General features: G+C 58.7%; 2 protein-coding genes across 6 annotated transcripts in view; one reads left to right on the top strand and one right to left on the bottom strand.

Moving 5' to 3' along the window:
• The first annotated feature begins 5,323 nt into the window (after nucleotides 1–5,323).
• On the top strand, nucleotides 5,324–11,855 carry BARHL1 (BarH like homeobox 1). Its single transcript, XM_059071477.1, has 3 exons — nucleotides 5,324–5,789; nucleotides 9,745–9,967; nucleotides 11,561–11,855. Exons 1-3 carry the CDS (start codon nucleotides 5,324–5,326, stop codon nucleotides 11,853–11,855), a joined length of 984 nt encoding a protein of 327 aa, XP_058927460.1.
• A 3,473-nt stretch (nucleotides 11,856–15,328) lies between these two features.
• Nucleotides 15,329–22,549, bottom strand: part of DDX31 (DEAD-box helicase 31) — a 76,231-nt gene continuing 69,010 nt past the window's right edge. For 4 of the 5 annotated variants that reach the window (XM_059071447.2, XM_067040405.1, XM_067040408.1 and 1 more), the window contains one exon: nucleotides 15,329–17,341. In XM_059071447.2, coding sequence (XP_058927430.1) covers nucleotides 17,110–17,341 — 232 coding nt within the window. In that variant the 3' untranslated portion in view covers nucleotides 15,329–17,109. The remainder of the gene's footprint in view (nucleotides 17,342–22,549) is intronic. The other variant, XR_010841811.1, reaches the window with a different exon arrangement.

The following is a 22,549-nucleotide window of genomic DNA, read 5'->3' as shown; positions in this document are numbered from 1 at the left end:
CACACGGCACGTTTACAGGGGAGAAAGGAAGGTGGGGAGGGAGGGCGGGAAGAATCGAGGAAGAGGAAGAATATCTTCTCTTTCTGGTTTCAGGAGCTCCATGGGGTTTCGAGCTAAACCAACAAAAATGACTGAGAACAGCATGACCTTGAAACCCACAAATTGTCCAAATCCTTGTCTTGTCTGGCCCATCTGTTTGCATTAGCACCCAAGCTTGGCCCCCATCCGCCAAATCCCTTGTCCCCTCCATGTCACAGACCGGTTCTGTAGGAAGGCCCAGAGCAGAGCGCAGGGCGGGGGGCCTGGCTTCTCCAGTGGGGGCCCTAACCTGCCAGAGGAAAAGCTCTGGCTATTGTTCTCCGTGGTCGCGATTTGAAATGCACAATTGGTATCCTCCAGGACCCCAGCCAAGTGCAGGGTCCTCCCCATGACACGTGGCCCAGAAAGCGTCTGCTCAAGGTCACAGAGCAGGGCTGGGACCCTGGTGAGGCAGACAAGGCCCTGGCCTAAGGTACAAACCTTTTGACTTTCCCCCAAACTCAGTAACCAAGACAAACAATATATATATATATATATATTTTTTTGTGGTACGTGGGCCTCTCACTGCTGTGGCCTCTCCCGTTGCGGAGCACAGGCTCCGGACACGCAGGCTCAGCGGCCACGGCTCACGGGCCCAGCCGCTCCGCGGCACGTGGGATCCTCCCGGACCGGGGCACGAACCCGCGTCCCCTGCACCAGCAGGCGGACTCTCAACCGCTGCGCCACCAGGGAAGCCCGACAAACTATTTTAATGTAATATTCTAAAATCAAAATTGAATAATCCCTGATGGACAAAACAGCAACAGGTTCAACAGGGACTTGTATGTATGACTCACCTCACTTGCCTCACCTTCGCCCCAGCCCTGGATTCAAGAGCCAGGAGTCGACTTCAAGCCTAGCAGACTCTGGAGTCCATATCCTCGGCCACCCCACTCCACCGGCGTTACACTGCCCCTGGCCCCAGCTACTCAGAACCGTGATGACAGCATTCAAGCTACAATCCTTCAGGAGCAGAGAAGACCTCAGGACCATTCTCGAAAAGCTTTGAGCACATCCCCACATGCGGCTCTGTCTGCTAAGCCAGTGAGCAGAACCGGCCAAAATAAGGCCTTTTCCACGCTCAGGGCAGTGGGGTAAGGAAGTTGCTAAGAACCGTGGCTCAGCCATTGGCCCGGGCACTGACCCAAAGTCACACCCAAGCCAGGAGCCCCAGGTGAGGCAGAAGGACATGGGTTCTACAGGCGGGGCCGCGTCACAGCCGGCGTGGGCCTCTCCTATCCTAGCCTCTCACTACAAACCTCTGGTGTTAATGTCTTTGGACCAGAGGGAAAGCTGAGGTCCAGGCAAGAGAGATGAGCTGCCCAGAGTGGAAGCGGGGCCAGAGCCCAGGACTTCTGAGGGCCAGTCCGTGCAGCCGCTTCCCTGCCCTGGGGAAGAGCAAAGCTCCCTCCTTCGTTGCTGTCGCTCTGTGAAGGCTTGGTTTGAGCCCGTCTAGGGCTCCGGGTTCATTGAGAGACCGGAGGTTTAAAAGCAATCTCAAAGGACTGGATGGGCAGGGCCTGGCACTGGAAGCTAGAGAACCCAAGAGAAGTGAGAGGCTGCAGAGGAGGTGTTCGAGCCGAGAACAGGGGTCTGGGTGCTGGTGTCCTGGGAGCCTGGTCCCGGACGTGACCTCATCTCACTCATTCCCTCTCCCTCCCCTGAGTCCTCCAAGCCTCTTCTCTTCCCCCGGGTGGAGGGGGTTGGGCAGGACCCCTAAGGTAGAGGGCTGGGGCTCAGCGGCGGGGAGGCGGGGGATGGAGGGGGAGAGAGGTCTGTCTCCTGCAGCGTCAATGCAGTTCTCAGAGGTTAAGTCACTTGCCATGGTTCACACCCTGCTTTGTGGACACTTCCACCCCTCCAGGACCAACCAGACTCCTTTCTCAAAGGGAGGGGTGGGTCACCCACCCAGGATCCCTGGACGCTTAGTAAAAGGCCAACTCCTGGGCATCCTCCCAGCTAAACAGGAGCCCAGGTGAGTACACACACAGACCTCTCAGGCTGCGGACAGGCTGAGGTGCAAGAACCCCCCCCTGTGATGGAGAAAAGAGAAAGGAGGAGGAACAACAGTGGAGTGGGAAACCCCCCAACAGGAATAAAACCATGGCGGCGAGACAGGGCTGGACCCCAATTCCAAATGGAATAAATGGCACAGCATGTTTTATATCACAGGAGACTGTGATCATTCAATACTAATGATAGTATACTAACAACCTGTTAAATATTCTCAGGCTCTAGGAAGCGCTGAGAAGCCGGCTAGGGCTGCAGGAGGTTGGGGTTCTTGCCTTTTTTTTTTTTTTTTTTCCACCGTAGAAGTTTCCCTCCCCAGCCCTTGCTCGTCGCCACCAGGCACCCCGCTCCAGCTCTGGTACCCGCGCAGCGCCCTGCGGCGCCAGAGGCCTTGTTTTCGCTGGGCCCGGGATCCAAACCCCCCCCCCCCGCCTAAGACCCCGAGGCCAGAAAAGGTCCGTGCTTCTTGGACAGATGCAAGTCCGCCCAGGGCAGGGGCGGCCCGGACCGCCGGCGGGCAGAGCAGGACCAGACCCGCTTGCGGCTTAGCCGATTCCGCGGATCCCGGCCCCGGGGCGTCAGGATCTCTAACAGGCGCAGGATGCCAGGCCCGTTGACCCAAGTTGGGGCCTTGGGGTCTGGGGGAGATGAGGCTCCTCCTGAGATGCGGGCGCAGGCCGGGAGCCGGGCTGGGGTGAGAGAGTGGAGGGAGGGGAGCGGCGTCCCCAGAGGCGCCCAGAGCCGACGCGAGGCCCAGGCTGAGGGCCGTGGCCGGGCCGGGCGCGGGCAGCCCAGGCTCCTCGTGATTCCTGCTCCTCTCCCCGTCCACCCAGCGGAGATGAGCGGAGCGGCCGGCTCGGCCCCGCCGCGGGAGGCGCCCACCGACGCGGCCGCCGGGCCAGGACGGGGGCCCCTCGGCGCCCGCCCTCCCGCCTCCCCGACAGCTTGCAGCCGAGCCGGGCCCGCCGTCCCCGGGGAGCCGCCCGTCCCCGGCCCCAGCCCGGCGAGGCCGCTTCCAATCTGCCGGCGGGCTCCGGGGGAGAGGGCGGGGAGCCGGGCCGGAGGCCACGGCGCCCTCGCCCGAGGGACAAGTCTGCGCTCCGCGCGGCTGAGCGGGGCTCCCGCGGGCCGGGGCTCGGGTCCGGGGGACGCGGGCGCCTCGCTGTTCCGCTGAGATCTCGGAGCTGAGCCAGACGCGGGGCCGGGGTATTTGCTGGGGGGGGGGGCGTGGGGAGGGGCCCGGAGCGCGCGGGCCGCCCGGAGAGGCCTGGGCTCCGGGCGCTGGGCGAGCGAAGGGCGCCTTGGGCCCACGGGGCCCGGCTGCAGGTGCGCGGGCTCGGCTCCCTCCGTCCTTTTGACCGCAGACCCGGGTCGCCATCCCTGGGGTCGTGTCGAGAGGATCCAGGCCCCGGACGCGCTTCAGATGTGCCCGCCGCCCTGCGCCCCGGCACCGGCGCCGGAGGCCGAACCCTGAAAGGCACGGAACTAGGGCGTCGGGGAGGGTGCGGGCAGAGTTAGTCACGGTGAAAAGACCGTGTGTTCCAGCGCTGCTTTGAAGAGAAGTCCTCGGGCGAGCTCCGGCTCCGTGCGGAATGCGAAGCCGTTTGCAGATGTCTACACTCGCGCTCAGAGGCTCTCGCGTGTTCCTGTTCAGAGGTACAAAAACACCCGATCCCGGGACACGCGCCACAGGCGAGGCTGCCGGCTGGGTTGGGGTCCGTTGCGCTGTCTCTCCCGGGCCACGGGGATTTCTCGGGGTCCCCCTAACGTCCCAGACACGACATGCCCTCGTTTTCCACCCTCGCCCCACAGCGAAGCCATCGTTCGGCTCCTTCTACAGGTGCAGACACCGAGCTTTCCCCACCCCTGCCAGGCCCGCGGGGTCCAAAGAGGTCAGAGAGAGGGCTGCACATTTTCCTGCACGAAAAACACGTACAGCCCGACGGAAACGCCCTAAAACAACATGACAAATTAAACCGTCTTCTCCACACACACAGGTCTTTCCTGCTGGATTTAGTCCCTTTCTGTTGCCGAAGGAAGAGAAAACGGCGGGGTGGAGGGGTGGGTGGAGGTAGAAAAGGGATCTTTGACAGCCTGGCGGACGAATGATTTGAGTAACTGTGGGAAAGTGTAGGGGAAAACTTAAAAAGCCTCACATTCCAACCCAACGGCAGCGGCAGCCGGGCTCCGGACCCTCCCCGCCAGCCCGTCCCCCCCCCCCCCCCTTGAGCTAAATCACCCTCATTAGAAGCCTCATCACCGACCTAATGAAAGCAAACCGTGTGGAAATCGCCGGTAAACAGTTGGGTCCGTGCTGTAATTAATTCAGTGTCTCTTTTAATCAAACCGAAAGGAATCGGGCAGCGGCCTGCGGAGCCGTGACATCACCCCCAAAATCGGCCGGAGCCAATCAGCGTCAGCACTCCGGGGACACGTGGGCGAGTCCCTTTAAAAAAAAAAAAAAAACAACGAAAAAAAAAGAAACGAAAAAAAAAAAAAACCCACCCTAGCCCCAAAGTAAAAGTGACACAAGTTCATTTTTTCCAGGAAGGGGGGGAGGCGAAGGCGCGCGCGGAGGACGGGCTGCGAGCCGCAGCCGCGGAGCCGGGAGGTGCTGTCCGCGGTGCTGAAGGGCCCCAGGAGCGGCGGGAGCGCGGAGAGAGGACCTCCCCGGCCAGGTGGGGAGCGTCACGCGCCGAGGGCCGCCGTCGCCGCTCTCCGCGGTGCTGACGCCGCCAGGTGCGCCCCGTTCCCCCGGCTGGTGGCGCAGCTCGGGCCCGCTGCTCTCCGCGGTGCTGACCCCGCTGCCCTCGGCCACCGCTCGCCTGGAGGAAGCGTGCAGTTCGGATTTTTTTAAAGCCCTTCTTTATTTAGATTCCAACGTCCTCGCGTCTCTTCTGTGCCAAAGGGGAGCTCAGGCCGTCCGTCTCCCCCTTTGCTCTCCCCAACTTGGCGCACCCTCCCTCCCAGTTCTCCCTGACACTCCCACCACCCCCCTCGGCTCGGCGGCTCCGCGCGATGCTGCAGAAGACGCGCTGAGCCCTTTTGGATCTAATGCGCAGAGGAGGTTGGCCCAGAGCTCCCGGGCTCCCCCAAGGCTGAACTCCATCCAAGGTGCCCGCAGGCTCCCTGCCCGCCTTCCCCATGCCAGCCCGCAGCTAGGGGCAGGGGCAGCGGCGGCTGGGGTTGGGGGTGGGGTGGGGAGCTTTTGGGGAGGACAGGTCGCAGCTTGGCTATGGAAGGCTCCAATGGCTTTGGGATCGACTCCATTCTCTCCCACCGAGCGGGCAGCCCCGCCCTTCCCAAGGGGGACCCCTTGCTCGGGGACTGTCGCTCGCCCCTGGAGCTGAGTCCGCGCTCGGAGAGCAGCAGCGACTGCTCCTCACCAGCCTCGCCAGGAAGGGACTGTTTGGAGACGGGCGCCCCACGGCCTGGCGGGGCTTCGGGCCCAGGTTTGGACTCCCACCTGCAGCCCGGGCAGCTCTCGGCCCCAGCCCAGTCTCGCACCGTGACCTCCTCCTTTCTGATCAGGGACATCCTCGCTGACTGCAAACCACTCGCGGCCTGTGCACCCTACTCTAGCAGCGGGCAGCCAGCCGCTCCTGAGCCTGGGGGCCGTCTTGCGGCCAAGGCTGGGGAGGACTTTAGAGAAAAGCTGGACAAAAGTAGCAGCAACGCCTCATCGGACTCTGAGTATAAAGGTAAGAAAATGCGAGTTGAAGACTGGGGGTGGGGGGAGATGCTATATCTCCGAATACCGGTACTAGAACAGGAGTGTACACACGTGGGGTCATACACATAGGCACTCGGAGCGCTCCCCCCAGGGCCCAGGCTCAGCAGTCGGTCTTGTCTGAGCCTTTCAGTCGGCCCTGTGGTTATGCTTTTGAGCAAGAGTCCAGCGGAGAGAGTGAGGAGGGGCACGCTGTGTGCCCCAGGAGAGATTCCCCAAAACGCAAAAAGCAAACTTTCCAAACTTCGCCGGACTCTCCAACCCGCTGGCGGGCAGAGGCAAAAGCTCCTATCAGGCCAGTGGCTCTCTGGGAGAAGAAGACCTTGCAGAAGCAACGGAAGACCCACAGGGTTCTGCTCGAACCGCCTTTTATAAGGGTGAAAACCTAGCAGGAAATTTCAGCTGGAGCCCTGAGGACAGTCAGAATTTTCCACCCTTTCATTTGAATTTCCAGAGGGGGAGGGGAATTGAGCTTTCCCTCCCGTTGGCCCCGGTGTGATCTGGGCCCGGGGTCCAAGTAGAAACGGCAGCCAGGCGGCTTACCAGCACGGAGCGGGTTCAGAGGTCTCTTCGAGAGGGGAGGTCTCCGCACCCACCCAACTGTTCTCACTGGATTTGATTTTAAGTGCATTGAGCAACCAACTTCAGGTTCTGTGTGTGGGACCCGGGGATTGCCCGGCACCCAGCCTATGCTGGGGTGGCTTCCCCTTTACTTGCCTTTGCACCTCCGTGAATCTGTCCACTGTTGTCGTGTCGTTTCCTTTCCGTCCCGTCTTAACCAGGGAGCTGAGATCAGGATTAAGATGAAAAGGGAAAGGAAGAAGGAAGAAAGGAAAAAAGGAAGAGAAGAAGGAGAGAAAGAATTCCCTAATTTTGTTTCTCGCCCCCGCCCACTGCCTTGACTTTAGGTCTTTGGTGAGGCCAGAGGCGCAAAGTTCTTTCTTAGGAAGAAGTCAGGAGGCAGGAAGGGAAGACGTGTCAGGACTTCACGGGAGAGAGAGCCCCGTGTCCCCATCCAGCAGAAAATGAGGGGCTGACAGAGGCTGTTCGGAGCTCTTCCAGCCTTACAATTAATCCCCAGAACCCTTTCCATGAGCTAAAACTTCCCTATAGAGGCTACTTCTTTATTGTCCTGGGGGCCCTACACCTCCTGGTCTATACGCGCGCTAAGTCTTCACAGAAATTTCGGAAGGCTCATTTAACACTCTCTTCCCAACCGAGGATTCGTTTGTGGACACGCCCTGACCTCGGACTGAAACCCATTTGGGGCCCCACTCCACATCTCACTCCCCCCCCCCCGCTTCCCCACACAACTGGCGGAAACTCCACCAGCCTCACTGGGCCAGTCATGTCTAGAAGACCCAGGACGGAGGTCCAGACGCGCGTGTGGCCCAGTGACCCTTGCTCCCCGCCTCCCACGGCCTGTTTAGAGAGCCAAGGAAAACCTGCCCTGGAGAAAGACAGGTGCGTGGTGGAGAGGAGGGGTAAGCGAGGGAGGCCACGTAAATATATATGTATAACATCATATCTTATTCTTTATAATTCTCAGCCACAACACTCCAGTTTTATGTCTAGAGTGAGAGGCGAGACCCCCACCCCCCCACCCCAGCCCTGCATGCTTGTGTCTGGTGCTGGTGCTGTGAAAGGGTTCGGCTCTTGTCTCCTTTTATTTTCTTGCCCGTAGGTGGGATTTTGAGGAGAGGTTTCGTTTAAGATAATTGGAATATCAATTTTCTTCTCTTGTCCCTCATGATATCTGATCAGGGAGGTGATGAGGGCCAGCTGTCCACATATGGCTTAAGCAGGTTTGGCGCCGAGGAGGGAGGAAGGTCTCCCCCACCCCTAGGCTCCGCTGCCTTTGCACCACCACCGAGGCCGCGGGGTGAAGGGAGAGCAGAATATCCACCACCGAGCAGACAGTGTCTGGAGCATTTCTCAAAGGTGGAAGCGACTTTTTCAGGACCCACGTGAGGAAATCTTGCCGAGAGACAGACACATGGGGGGGGGGGCATCTAAGCGATTCCCCGGCCCACCTAACAAGCTAAGAGTCGTTTCCTCCAAAGAGGGCACGGAGGGAAGGTCAGTCCCATCCCGAGTCTCTGGCATCAAAGCTTCCTCGGCATAACGTTTAAAGAAGCTGGGCTTTGAAGTAAGGCGGGTCTGCCGCGCGGCAGTCTTCCTGCCAGAGCTGATATCCGTGGAGAAATGACACCGGCACTTTGCTCCCAGCAGGGTCGGTGGGCCTGGCACTCTGAGGCAGTGACATCTGGGCTGAGCCTGTTTCGGAGGCTGAGGCTGGACAGCGGCGAGTGCGTCTCTGAAGGCTCCAGCCTGTGCCCGAGAGGGGATTCGAGAAAGAGCCCCAACTCACCCCTCACCCCACCCCCGACCTCGGAGCTCAGCCCTGAGAAAGGGGGGATTTTCCAAAGTAGCCAGTCCAGACAATCAGGTCAAAAAGTAAGGTTTCCACAATATCAAGTTGGAGGTTTGGATCATTGTTTCCTTGAACTTGTTTAAACTTTACCTGCCTGGCATAATAGAGAGAACTCAAGTCCCCCACCCCCACGCCCGCCCCCATCCCAACACATCCCCAGCTCCTGAGGCGGCCGTGCCCCAACGCGGCCCGAGCCTAGGAGGCCAGGGAGAGGCCTGCGCACTGGTCTGGACGAGGCCGAGGCCGGAGGCAGGCGCGGGGCCCCGGCCTCCCACAAGCCCGGCGAGCACTCTACCGCCTCACCCGCCTGGGTGCACCCGGCGCCCGGCACCCTCCCGGCCTCCAACCGCTGCCCTTCCGGTTGAAGAGTCGTGCTCCCTAGTGGCTCAATTAACCGGATTATTGTTTCCTACAGAGAGAAATCAACTCACGTTCAGCTGAACCCTGCCACGGCCAACGCCACGCTCAATGAAACTCAGCATAAAGGAAAATACAGAGAGGAAAAGAGGAAGGGAAGCCCCAAACCCCACTGCCAATTTTGGGGAGGTGGTCTCTGGTCATATCATTGCCTTAGGGGGAGAAGGAGGGAGGTCAGTGAGCTCGTTTGATCAAGTGTGCATTTGCGGTGGTGCCGTCAACCCCGAAGGAAAGTGCCGGGGAAGAAAGAAACCACAGTGTCCGGTCCCCTCCTTGCGACTCGGGAGCAGGGCCCCTGCCGGGGTGTGCTGACCGACGCGGGGTGGGGGGAAACACAGGGCAGCCACGGTAGGCAGCGTACTGACAAGGAAACGCAGACCTCCGCGATGTGAGCATCCGAGGGGCAAGCGTGCCGCTTATTTTTCCAAAAGCACTTCGTGCTTCCAGATCTGGGCGCCCCAGCGATCCGCCTTCCGTGCTGTGCGCCGTTTGTAGTTTAAGAAACGGGGGTGGGGGGGGACGACCATCTCTATAGATTCACACCCGTGCAGGGGCCAGGCGAGACGTGGGTGCAATTATGGGGTCTTCAGGACCACGGTCCGCTCCAGGGTGAACGGGGTTTTTGTCCCTGCACGAGGGTTTTTCTCCCCCAGACTCCGGCCCTCGGCTTCCTCCCTTCCTGGCCTGGATGCAGCCGGAGAATCGGGGCGCGGTCCTGCACCCCTGAGCGTGGACCCGCACAGCCCACCGGGCTGGAACCCCGGGGTCCCCTCCCCTCCTCTCCCCTCCCCCGTCAGGTCCGCTTGGTGGATCCCGTTAATCCCTCCGGGGAGCATCGGTGCAACGCGGGAGCGGGGTTGAGTTCTCTAGACTCGGCTTTGGGTTACTCCTCCCCGGAGGTGTCAGCCTTCCTCGGCCTGGGGGCTGGGAGGTCCCAGCTCTGAGCTGCTCTGCCGCGGCGGCCGCCGCCGTGGGACCGGGAGCCACACTTACACGACCAACCACCGTGATGGGCCGCCGGCTGGGGCGGTGAGGCGGCGAGGCCGGGCCCTGACGCGCGGCTGTGTCTCCACAGTGAAGGAGGAGGGCGACCGGGAGATCTCCAGCTCGAGGGACAGCCCCCCGGTGCGCCTGAAAAAGCCGCGCAAGGCGCGCACGGCCTTCACCGACCACCAGCTAGCGCAGCTGGAGCGCAGCTTCGAGAGGCAGAAGTACCTGAGCGTGCAGGACCGCATGGAGCTCGCGGCCTCGCTCAACCTCACCGACACGCAGGTCAAGACCTGGTACCAGAACCGCAGGTGAGGCCCGCTGTGCGCGGGGCAGGGTGCAGAGGGCCCCCTCCACTCTCCTCCCTGCCCCTCCAGGGGACCCACCGGCACAGGATCTGCTGTGCCGAGGGAGGGGCCCTGAGCTCTCCCCGTTCTGTAAAACTGGGGAAACTGAGGACTCAGAGAGCGAAGGCCTTGCCCGAAGTCCACGGTGAGGGAGAGAGACAGGACTAGAGTCGATCAGGTGGTCAGACGGACACGTGGGCCACTGGAGGTCCAAGCCTGCCCACCCAAGCCACGTCCTACCACCCCCATCCAGCCCGGGCAGCTGCTGGGGGGGGCAGGGGGTGGCTCTGAGCTCTCCCGGGGTGGGGAGCGATTCTTCTGGCCTCCTCAGCCTTTCGAGCCCTGAAACGCAAGGAGGGAAGGGGCCCAGCCCTAGCTCCTTGGGGACTGGGGATCCGGGAAATTGGCGTTGGGCACGGGTCTCGAACCTGGTATTTCCTAATCTCCCTCCCCAACACACTCACAGGATGAAGAGGGACACACACAGGTACAAAACACACACATACAGCCACACGCTCAACCCCCAGTCACACACTCACATCGACGCAACTCAGTAACACAAACACACATGCACCACCGTCACCCACACACGCTTAGCGGAGGCCGGAACGGTGCTTTCCATAAACAAGCCTCAGAACACGCTGCCCCATTAATAATAAATACCTGATTACTGCTCCGGGCATCAATAATTAAGGCCCGTTACAGTAATTACACAATTATGACGATGCTGAATAATTCAGGCCGGGAAACGGTGCTGGTGGGGCTGTGAGTCCGACGCAGTGGGGCCGCCTCGCCGGCCGGGTGCGCCCAGGAGTCCGGCCGCAGCCCTGGCAGCCAGTGTGGCCTCGGCTTTCTCGCCTTCCCCCAACCCCAGCCGAGCCTCTGCTGGTAGCCTCCCGGCCTGGGGACCAGACAGACCGCAGGGCTCGCCCGAGGCCTCGGATCTGCGTGCGCACATCCTGCCCCCGTCGCCGTCTCTGGCCCGCGAGCTTCCGCAGAGGCGCCGCCAACTGGGGTACCGCGGCTGTGCTGGCCTCCGCCGGGCCGGCTGCGCCGCTGGGAGGATCGACGGAGGCCCCCGCAACGGCTAGCGAACCGACCCCCGCGCCCCCGCCGTCCTGGCCAGGGCGATCCCGCCTTCCTCGGGCCTCCCCGGGAGACCGGGGCACAGCGGGAGCACCCGGACCCCGCCCCAAGCGCCCAGTCTGCGGCCCCCCGGGCGGGGTGCGGCGAGGTCAGACCCAGGGCTTCGGGGTAAGACGGCCCGGCTTGGAGCCCCGGGCCTCCTCTTCCTAGGCCATCTTGAAAGCGGGCCCGCGCCTCCGTTTTCCTATCTGTAAGCGGGCTTAACAGCGGTGGAAGGCCGCTGGGAGATTAAAGGAGCCGATGCACGTAACCCGCTGGACGGTGCCTGGCAGCCCGTTGTTTATTGACGAATTATATAGTGTGACCCCTCTGGTGTCCCCGCAGGCGCTCTGGGGCAAGGCCTCGTGAGGGGCGGGGGTCCCCGGGCGCCACGGTTCTGACCCCGCCTTGCGCGTTTACTTCGGTCCCTAGGACTAAATGGAAGCGACAGACGGCCGTCGGGCTGGAGCTGCTGGCGGAGGCGGGCAATTACTCAGCGCTCCAGCGGATGTTCCCGTCGCCTTATTTCTACCCGCAGAGTCTAGTTTCCAACCTGGATCCCGGCGCCGCGCTCTATCTGTACCGCGGGCCCAGCGCGCCGCCGCCCGCCCTGCAGAGACCTCTGGTGCCGCGCATCCTCATCCACGGACTCCAGGGCGCCAGCGAGCCGCCCCCGCCGCTGCCCCCGCTGGCCGGCGTCCTCCCGCGGGCCGCGCAGCCTCGGTGAGGCGCCCGCCGGCCCGCGGCGCACCCGGCCCCCCGCTCCGGGGCTCCGCGCGGGCCCCTTCCGCCTGCCTCGGGGAGCGCCCGGGCTTTCACCGCCCCCGCCCAGGGGCCCCCGGCCCGGCCCTCCCTGGCGTCCGGCCCAGCGTCCCCAGAAGGGCCGCATGCCAAGTCTTCTGAGTCCCGGACCCCCGGCCTGCGTGTCCCCAGCCGTCCTCGGCGCCCTCACTCCCGGCCACGCCATCAGGGGGCCACTTCCGCCGCCCGCCGCGGGTCCACACACCCCCACGCCCCGCCCCGTCGCTCCCCACCCGCGCCCCCTTGCCCCTCCCCGGTGCAGGTGGGCGCCCCCCTGCGGCCCTCTCCCCCTCCCCCTCCACGCTCCAGCGGCCCCGACACGCGGAGGGGGAGGGTGGAGCCTCCCCGGCCCTCCCCCCCGCCCCAGGGCCGACGGCAGAGCTGTACAGACCGTGTGCAAAGTGTATATGCAGTTATTTATTCGTGACCCATGAGCCCGTGACCGTGTCCGTGAATCAGTGAGTTTGTGGCCTGTGCCCACCCTCCGCCCAAGCGGGGTCAGGAAGGGGTCAGGGGACTTGCCCACCTACCCCGACCCCCAGTCCCCGCCTCCAGCCTCCGTCCGGGGGGCAGCCGGGCCCCTCGGGTTCTCTCTCTTTTTTAAATGTCGAAATAAACTTCTTACAAATGACCAGGCGCCTGTCCGCGCTCCGTCGCTGGGTCCGCGCTCCGCCCTTCTCCCCCGTCCCTCCTTGAGACCCACTGCCCCCTTCTGGGACCCGGGCTCCTTCCGCCCTCAGTAAGGGGGACGTCCTGTCGTCTGCCCCTCGTCCTTGGCGCTGTGGCCGAGGGCAGGGGTCTCCCCTCCTCCCTGGCCTCAGTCTCCCCATCTCCACGGTGAGGCGAGCTCGCTGCTCCCCACCTGCCCCTGCCTCTCCATCTGGTTGCTGGACGCTCAGCCGGTCCCGGGGGCCGGGCTGGGGGTCAGCGCCCGGGCTGGCTGGGCTGCTGGCTGGGCTGCGGGCCGGGCTGCGGTGCCCTCGCTGAGCCGGCTCATCTGGCCACGACAAGGGCGCCGGCAGCTGGTGACCGGCCCGCCGGGCGCGGGGGCGACAGATGGGCTCCGAGGCTACTCCCCGCCCCCCTCCCCCGCGTCCACCCCACGCCCCGGCCGCTCGCGCTCGCCGACGCGGCTCTCGGGCCCCCGCACCGGCTTGGACCCGACGAGCCTTCGCTGGGAACCCGACGCCGCACCGGGTAACCCCCGACTCCCGCATCCTCTCGCTCCCCCGTTCACGCGGGGACTCGGTGCCGTGGGGACGCGAGCCAGAGGGAGGCCGGATCCCAGCGTCTGCCGCCGGGCGGGCCCCAGCCTGCGACTCCAAGGGTCTCAGGAGAGGGCTTTAAGTTCTGAGCCAGACTCCAGACCTCCGGTTCACGTTCAGAGGGCCAAGGTCACCTCCACAGGCAGTTCCTCCCTGGGGAGGTGGGCTCAGGTGCTCCCCCCTCCCACACACCACCTGCAGCTCAGACTCCCAGGATCCGCCCAGGGCTGGGAAGTTTGGGGGCCGGCACGCCGAGCTCTCCCCAGTTTTGCGGCAGGATTGCTCTCAGAGAGGACTGCCTGGCCAGGAGAGGGGGGGGGGCTTCTGCTTAAACGCTGACCATCCCCACCCCCCCACACCCCCGCCGGACCCTGCTACTGTTTCCTCCCCACCGCCCAGACACCCTCACACCACCGCTTTTCTTTCCCGGGATGGTGAGGGTATTATTCTAATTTTGCAAAATGCACAGCAGCTAATTAAGTCAAGGAGCCCCTTGGCTTTCAAGTTCTTTTGCATGTGAATGGGGGTTGGTAAATCCCCAGCTCTGGCTGGGGTGGGGGGTGATGGGGGACCGTCCCCAACTCAGGGTTAATGAAGTGGGAAAGGAGTCTCTCACAGCCTCCTGCAAACAAAACCCCCCATGCAACAAACCCTACCCAAATCCTACATGGATTGACTTAAACCCAGGGGATAAGTGCTTTAAATTAATCTCATTGAATAAGAATGAGACCAAACAAAACTCTTTAAAATCATATTAAAAATCTATCAAAGGACAACTTGCACTGGTGTGCTTTTCATTTTGTGTAAGTGAGGGACGTAGGCTGGAGCAACTTCGCTTACATTTACACAGCGGCCGTGTAAATCACAGACACATTCCCAGCGATGTAATTGTCCTTGTACCACCGAGGTGATTTCATATCTTACATTAATGAAGAACAAGTCTTCCCTACAAGTTTATAATTACAATATTTTAAATTGTCCTGCACTTCCCACCTGTGATAATAACTTTACAGCCTCTGCAGTGAGGTGGGCTTCGGCTTTCAGCCATTTAGAAGGCTAAATTGGTTTCCCGGTTCCCAACCCTGGGGCTGGGTGAACTCTCATTTAAAATAGGGGAAAAAAAAAAGAAGAACGAATTGTGTGAGACCCCCAGCAGGCAAGACAACAGGAGAGGCACTGAGAGGGAGTGTCTCTGCTCCTCCACTGACACCTCCCCCCAACTTATAAACGTAGACTCCACGGGGGGCAGGGGCAACCAAGTGGAGAAGTTGAGATTCCCCAACCAGCCTTGCTGCAAGGCTTCCGGGCATTTTCGACAAGTCGAGCTGATTTTAGGGGTGCCCAGCCGCCAGCACGCTGAACGGCTTTGCTGCGAACTTTTTCTCTGTGGAGCAGATTAAGAGATAAGGCGTCATGGTCATGCAGGCAATTTAACGAGACCAGTGGAACGCCCTTCTCGAGCAGGGCAACTTCTCCAGTGGAAAGAAAGCCTTAAATTTCTGTCTCCCGGAAGCGATGGTTGGATTTTAACGGCTTCCGCTGACTTTACGTTGAGGGGCTCAAGTGCTAAACACCAAGGGCGCTAGCCGTTTCGATCCACCTGCCTTAAGGGGCTCTCGTTTACTCCCCCTTTCTTCCCTAAAATCTCTCCTCCCCTCACCACAGTGGGGAAAAAAAAATCAAAGGAATCCACTGGGCTTTGTCAAAATGTCCTTTGCAGAGATTTGGTTGGCTCTGCTTCTCTGAGGGCGGAAAATGCCGTTTGCATTGCATCAGCGCTGCCTTAATCACTCACCAAGGGCTCTTTGCCCTTCAGTGCGTGAGAATGGGGGGCCCCTCTGAAGACGTGCAGCCGCTAAGGGTTGCAAACGTGAAGATGTCTCGGATTCAAAAAAAAAAAAAGCATTTTACAAGCCCATGAGGGGAAAAAAGCTTTAGGCTGCAACATTCCAGGAAATGTCCAGATTCTCTTTTAAATATGGGGATCAGGCTTATGACACAGAGAAAAGAGGTAAGTTTGGGAAATTAGAAAAAGAGGCACGATTGGAAATACACACAAAATTAGAATAGGTACAGTGGAATTAGGCTAAAGCTTTGCCTAATTGATGCCTGAAATGTATAATCTGTCAAGAGCCATAATAAGAAAAGAGATTTATTTTAAGGTTATTTAAATTTAGATAATATTAACCCTAAATCTACTAAATCCATGTTTCTTTATTAACTGGGGGTAACACAGAGATTCTACTTAGAACAGGCCCACACAGCACCTATGGCAAGAAACCCTCACCTAAGTGTCAGCCAAGTAAGAGTGAGGCTCCATCTCAGAATTACAGCCACTTACACGCTTTGCGCAGTGTGGCACTGCTCCACCCCCTCCAGGAGTGCAGAACTCTGCAGACTCACCCTTTACTGGAATGAACACTAGGGGGGAAAAAATTAAAGAGTAGGGCTCCTCTCTGATCATCCTCGATCACCGGCATGAATCCCGTTTCTCACACAGCTGGGTTTTGTTTATAAAGTTTGATCCCTCCTTTTCTCATCCAAATCACGTGGACCATTTACACACGGAAATAAAAGGAAGGTGGCGGATTTGCCCGAAGTCAGTATGACCTGTGCTGCACGTTGACTTATGTATTATCACTGTTACAGATTTCACCAGCCGACCCTTTTAATTCCTATGTGACAGCCAGGTCTGCGAGGTCACATTTTCCCTCCTGCAGAGGACCAGCGCTTACTAGGCTCACAGTCAGCCTTACGAGGAGCCCCTGCTGGTGCGGTGCCAGCCGAAGTCCACCTTACCCCCGAGGGGTGGATGCAGGGACGCCGACCCCGCTCCCCACGACCCCCACGGACAGCCCACCTTGTAACTCTCACGGTCCTCCCTTGGCCCTTGAGTTCATGTGATCCGGAGGGTCTACAGAAGTGGGGCCTCGACACCCATGCCAGGAACTTCAGGGTGCGGGGGTGGGCTGAGGACAGGAGGAAGAGTGGAGAGGACACTGCCCAGTGCACAGAGAGGTGCCGAGGCTTTCCCCCTTCTCCTTCGGACCCCTCTGGAGTTACCCGTGTCCAAATCGTACATTTATTGGGAAATCGATACGCCCCGGGGGTCCTCTTTCAAACCTCCCAGGAAACACAATGGGGGAGGGGCAGCTGCGGCCTGGGCCACAATACAGACCCCAGGACCTTTCTGGAAGACAAGAGGGGATTCGATGGGAGAAAAAGCTCGGGACACTGGTGCCCTCTGACTTCAAAGGCAAATAATAAGAAGGCAACGGTAAATCAATTAGTCTTGAGAAAGTACAATTTCCCTGGACAAGAAGGAGAGAGCATTGCATGAGAATGCGCCGTGGTGCTCAGAGCCCCTGCACGCGGGAAGTAAGAGCCCTGGACGTGTTCGGGACCCGCGCCAAACGCTCCTTTGGTCCTTTTTAATAAAGCATCTGTACATCAAGAAGATGATCTGATAAATAGTTTTTTTCTCTTCTTTTGGCGATTCAATCCAGCTTTAAAAACCCCGTTTTACAAAATTCAGGCCAATACATGCGTTGAGAGGGCAGCTTGAAGTAAACTGACACTTCTTCAGAATGTCATCGCCAGGCGGGATCAAATCCCTTCCCGGCTGCGGCGAAGGACATTAGTCTTTTACACGAAGTCGTGGTGGCACCACGCGGTCTACGGGCACTGGTGGAATAAATCCGAGAGAGACTTACAAGGCAGGTTAGCGGCTAAACCAGCCCGTGCTGACCCCCGCCCCCCCGACCCCTCAGGCTGCGGCGTGTCTCGGCACCGCACCGGGTCACCGGGTCTGCAGGGGGGGGCGGCACCCTTCGTCCTCACAAGGCTCCTCCGAGGAGAACAGGACCCCCCTCTGGGGCCGACCGAGGCCCAGTCCCGTGGGGGCAGAGCTTAAAACTACTTTCTGGGAAGTCGCGCTTTCCCTCCACGAGGCTTCCGGCTTTTGTTTGTTCCCACGGCCAAGGCTGGGCGCTGGTTTCGGGCGGCGCGGCGAGGCTGGCTGCCGGGCCCTGCGTGTTTGTTTTGCTCTCTGACCTTGGTGACGCTGGTCTCCATCCCGCTGGAGTATTCCGAACGCAGGATTTCAGCAAGGCGCTGTTTACTCTGGGTCTTCCTATGAAGGTCAGGCCTGAAGAACAGTAACAAGCAGAGGGGAAAGGAAACTTTATTACTTTTTTTCTTTTCCATTTGGAAAGAGGCTGATGGCAGCTGGTTCCAAGACTGTAGAACTGACATTTTTGTATTAACAGAAGTACAATCCCTTCAATGGCGCTTGTTTTGATATTCTATGCACCAGAAGATTAGATACGGCGCTGACAGATTCTCATAACGGTGGCAAAACATCATGGCGTTTTTAAAAGTGAGGCTTTGTTCTGTGTTGTTTTCATGGGGAAAAAAAGCGCGAAAACACACTCACACTCTGATGGCAAATGAGGTGTATGATACAGCGGTTTGCCTAAAGAAGGGGAAAAACCCGCCTTGAAACCCAGCAACACTCAGCAGTCAGCGCCCGCCAGCAGCTCCTGGGAACGCCCCCCTCGGCTCCCCCCCACCCCCCACCCCCGTGCAGTTCAAAGCAACTGGCCTCCTCCTGGGGACCCGGTTTGGCGGCCAAACAGTGAGGGCTGGGGTGTCCGCCACAGACACCTCTTCACCCACCGAAGAGACCCTTGTAAATTATTTCTGGCCCCCAAACCCCAAAGCCAGGTGTGCTCGGGCAGACCGGTCAGTGTCCGCGCCGGGAATGGACCGCGGCGGCCCCAGGAAAGGGAGGGCGGTCCTCACCTGCCCCGACCCGCAGGGAAACTGCCCAAGACTGAAAATCAATGTCAGACGGTGAGTCCTGCTAACTGTTTTCAAAGGGCGGCACAGCCTCGTCATTTACCCGATTAGAAAAGCAGAGGGAGGGGGAATTTGTAGCAGTTTCGCCGTCCACCGAAAAAATGATTACGAAAATTGAAGGGTGCAATCATGTTTCTTAAGACAGGATCTTAACCGAAACAACACAGTCGTTACCAGAGAATCCACCTCGCTCTGCCTGCTGCTCCTTCAACACTGACGAGGCAGTGTCTTGGGTTCTTACAAGAGGCAGATGTTACCCTCTGCTACTTATATTTACAGCATTTCCCTTTGCTGTAAAAATCAGAAGATAAATCGGACCAAAAATAAATATAACAGAACCCCTTTAAAGCCCAGGAATGAACAACAGGACTAATGCCGTGCTGGTAAACTGATTAAGAAAGGGACACCATTGTAATTAGGTTAAAGCAACCATATCTCTTTACACTCACGCTGCAGAAGGCAGGGTACAAGCAACGGTGGGGCTAAATCCGTGTCAGTCATACAACAGTTTCTACCACGACCAACGGGGAGAAATGCCAAGTCAACCTGTGTTGGGAAAAAGGTTTGGGGCAAGGGGATAACGGGACCCCATATTTAACGTATTTAAGGGCTAGGCATCTGGGGTAACAAGAGTGCGTGCAGAGGCAGGGACGGGACTTGGTGAAAGGACGAGAAAGACGCAGGGAAGGACTCTCTGGGCTCTGCGTTACCGCCATCTGATCTTCACTGCGACAGGCAGGTATGGCTACCGTCTCATTTTACAGACAAGGAAACCAAGACCGGAGGAGGGCAAGTAACCTCCCCAAGACCATCCAGCTCCTAGGAGCACAAGCCCAGATGCAAACACAGGGCCGATGGACTCAAAGCCTGGGCTCTTCCCACCGGGCAGCCGGTCCCGGATGGAACAACTGGGCAGGACAGGAAGGCCCAGCGGGGTCGAGGGTGACAAGTGGCCACGATCTGACGTGGAGGCGGCCTTCGTGGTCTCCCGTGGACGTCTCAGCGGGACGAGGCGGGCAGGGGCCAGATGACAGAGGGAGGCGTGAGGGGAGAGCTGAAGGGTGAAGGAGGCGCCTGGGCTGGAACCCGGCTCTGTCGCTCATTAGCCGAATGACACGGTGAACGGGTGGCGCGGGCTGCTTCATCTGAAAAATGGGGATGATACTTGGAATGCAGCTCATAGGCTGCGTAAAAATTAAAGAGACTAAGACATACGGGGTGCTGGCTGGTGGCTGGCATGTGGGTTGCAGACAATCACAGTTTAAAACAGAGCAGCTGAAGCCCAGCGATGCCAAGCGAACCTCGGCCTCCCTGTGCCCCGCCCCGGGCCACACAGGAGCCAGGACTGACCCTGGGGCCTGACGGTGAGGCTGGGGCTCTGGTGACCGCGTCACCCTTCCGTGCACAGCGGCGGTTCTAACCCCCCAGACCCTGCCCGTGCGGACCGTGGGTCCCGGCGTCCGGGGGAGGTCCGTCCACACGTTGGGTCTCACGCGCGGCTGGGAAGCGGCAAGAGACGGGCCCGCGGCGGAACGCGCGAAACTCGTTCCAAACGGAAGGCTGTCAGTTCCCGTGCTTCGGTTTATTTTTAGCCAGGTGACACGACAGCCAGAGTGAACAGGCTCTGACGGGAAGGAACGCTTTCTCTCCCCGCTTGTCTGAAGGCAGGTACTCACATCGTGTATAATTTTAAATGTAACAACCTGAGTTTCAAAATATGCAAAATTTCAGTCAAAATATCCGCCCCAGCCTAAGCCCTACCACTTCAACGACGGCTCCTGCCACTGCTAACGCAAGCTAGACAAGCAGCATCTTACGGGGGGACTGACGCGCGAGCCGCCGCCGGCGCAAGCGGGCTGGGGAGGCGTCCCACCTCCGGCCGGAGGCGCCGGGCAGCGCGCCTGGGCTCCGAGCGCCGGGCCTCCGGACCCGGCACCGAGGCCTGCCACACGCCGGTGCGCGTACACACACCCGCACCACTCTCGTCTGCTCCCGAGGCACGTGAGAGCTGTCCCTTCCCGGCCAACTCAGCCACAGCCCCGGGGCCGAGGAAGGGGAGCCCTGGTGCGCGTGTCACGCCCCTGATCAGGACTATTTGTCGAGGGGCTGAGTCCACACCGACGGAGGCAGACGATGCTGTTAGCAAGCGGGGCTTGGAGACGGTCCCGCTTGCCTTGACGTTATGATCTCAAAACTTCCTAGCTACTTTATGGTTTTATTCTAGCCAATGGACTTCCAACTCGGGACCCAAACTCAAACTCTGAGCGGTGGTCCAGACAGCAAACAGGGGGGTTCCTGCCTTCCAGACCCAGACCTCTTCCTCGGGAGGAAGAACCTCGGGGTCAACCCTGCAGGGGTTTCCCCTGCTGTCGGCTCTGCCACCCCAACGGGACCCACCTTTCCCTTGGCCAGCTCGCTGCCTGCTTTTCCTTTGTTCTGAGGCCCAGTGCCGAAAAGGCAAAGTACAGATGGGAAGATGAAACGTTCTAAACCCAAGCCCACGATGGGTTTCTCCTGCCAAGCTGCAGTTCTCCCAGAAACTTGCCAACGTTCTTGCCCTCCAAACACCCAAACCCCTCTCAGATGGGCGTCCTTAGCATCCACCGGAGTAATCCCGTAGTTACCAAGCAACAGATCAGTTTATCTAACCACAGGGAACTCCCTTGTAGTGAAGGCTGGATAACCCCCCCCTTGGTTACCAGGCTGGATAACCCAGCAGGATAGGCAGATGCCACTTTCACTGCCAATGAGGTGAAATCACAGCCTAATTAGTAAATCAATACGCCTGCTAGGATGGCCACTGGAGAAGAGAGATCTCAGGACCTTCTCCCAACTTTATCAATCAATTCACAGACGATCATCCTAGTTTTAAAAAGCCATTCTAACACAGGCTTTTGCTAATGGCATTCTTTTGCAGGCCAGAATTTTTAATTTTATCAGAAGATAAAATATGCATTTTTATGTATTGTCAAGTCTCTCAATATTTTCTTTTATGTCTTACGGCTTTAGGAATCATGCTTAGAAAAGTCTTCCTCGCCCCAGCATTTTAAAAATATTCAAGGGTATTTTCTTTCAGCCTGCTATTGCTTTAATTCTGTCTCGATCTCGTTCTGGCGAATTTAACCATACTCCTTCCCAGGTCATCCGGTTATCCGAGACAGTCACTGAACGAGAAACCTTTTCCCCGAGGCCTTGAAATGTACCTCTAGTGCATCCCTTCAGACTTTTAGAACGCTTCCTGCAGGCCGTATTTAAAGAGCAGATGACGATGACGACGACCTCGGTGGGGGCCCAGGTCAGTGGGGTCCCCCCCCCCCCGCATTAACATATAAGCAATCAACAATCACAGGGGTTGTCAACGGATTTAAATATAAAGCACGTCAAATCACAGCCACTGACACCGGCTCTGTGACTTTAATAACAACTGTATCACTAGCACGTGCACAACACCCACTTATGTCAGGTGCTGCTGTGAAAGCACCGGAGAGGCACCTGACTCGTTTACTTCGACAATCCTGAGAGAAAGGCGCCACAGGCACGGCAGCCGAGGTGCAGGGAAGCTAAGCAGCGCGCCCAGGGAGGAGGCGGGACCGCGGCCCGGGACTTCCCGACTCCGCGACGCACACACTTAGCCACCGTGCTGTAAGTTTTTACCACTATGAGGAGCAAGTTCCTCACACGAAATATTTCCGGCACAAAAGCAACGTTCACGGTATGGCAGATCCCGAAGACTTCTGGAAGCCCTGATAAAGTGCATCGTATTTGCTCAGTCTCATTATAGATATAAACAAATCCTACATGTATACATACCTGCAGAGAAAGTATGAGCCACAAAAAACGTGAATTAGGATTAACTTGGATCGTGGGCTTTTATTGGATGATTTTTAAGCTTCTCTCTATTTCCCAAATTTTTACAATAGAAACATTATTATTTCTGTATTCAGGAAAAACAATATACTCATTTTAGGGGAAAAAAAAAAAATCAAGCGGTACAATTTTACCCTGGGCTGAAATATCAAAGTATTTTAAGTTTTACTTACCAAAAAAACCCCTTTGCCTCTGGCTTTCAGTTTGTTTGATTTTGTGAGGAATTTTTCTCTTGTGGTATAATTAAAACAGACAGACAGAAGAGCAGTAAAGTGTTATTTCTTTCTCTAATCTGACAAATTCTGCTTGTAAGCAAAGGGCCCAGGGCCACACTGAGGCCCCAAGGACGCTGCTGCAGAAGCAAGTGCCCGGACTGGAAGAGAAGCCGGGGTCCCCAGTGATCGTGGAAGGAGACAGGGAAGGCTTCAGAGGCTTGAGGCCGACTCCAAGTTTCTACCCTCCTGCCTCGCCCTTACGGATGAAGCAAAGGCACAGCATCTGACGGGGTTTCGGGGGCTCTCAGGTGACAGTGAGAGTGACCAAAAACTCCAGGGAGAAGGTGACAAGCAGTCCCCCTGGGGCAACAAAGTAGTTCAGGCGCGGAACCCGCCAGCGAGGGACGGTAATG

Source organism: Kogia breviceps, chromosome 8 (genome assembly GCF_026419965.1).
Source record: "Kogia breviceps isolate mKogBre1 chromosome 8, mKogBre1 haplotype 1, whole genome shotgun sequence".
Lineage (NCBI taxonomy): Eukaryota > Metazoa > Chordata > Mammalia > Artiodactyla > Physeteridae > Kogia > Kogia breviceps.
Note: the sequence above shows the minus strand (reverse complement) of the source record. Positions and strands in the feature narration are given on the sequence as shown.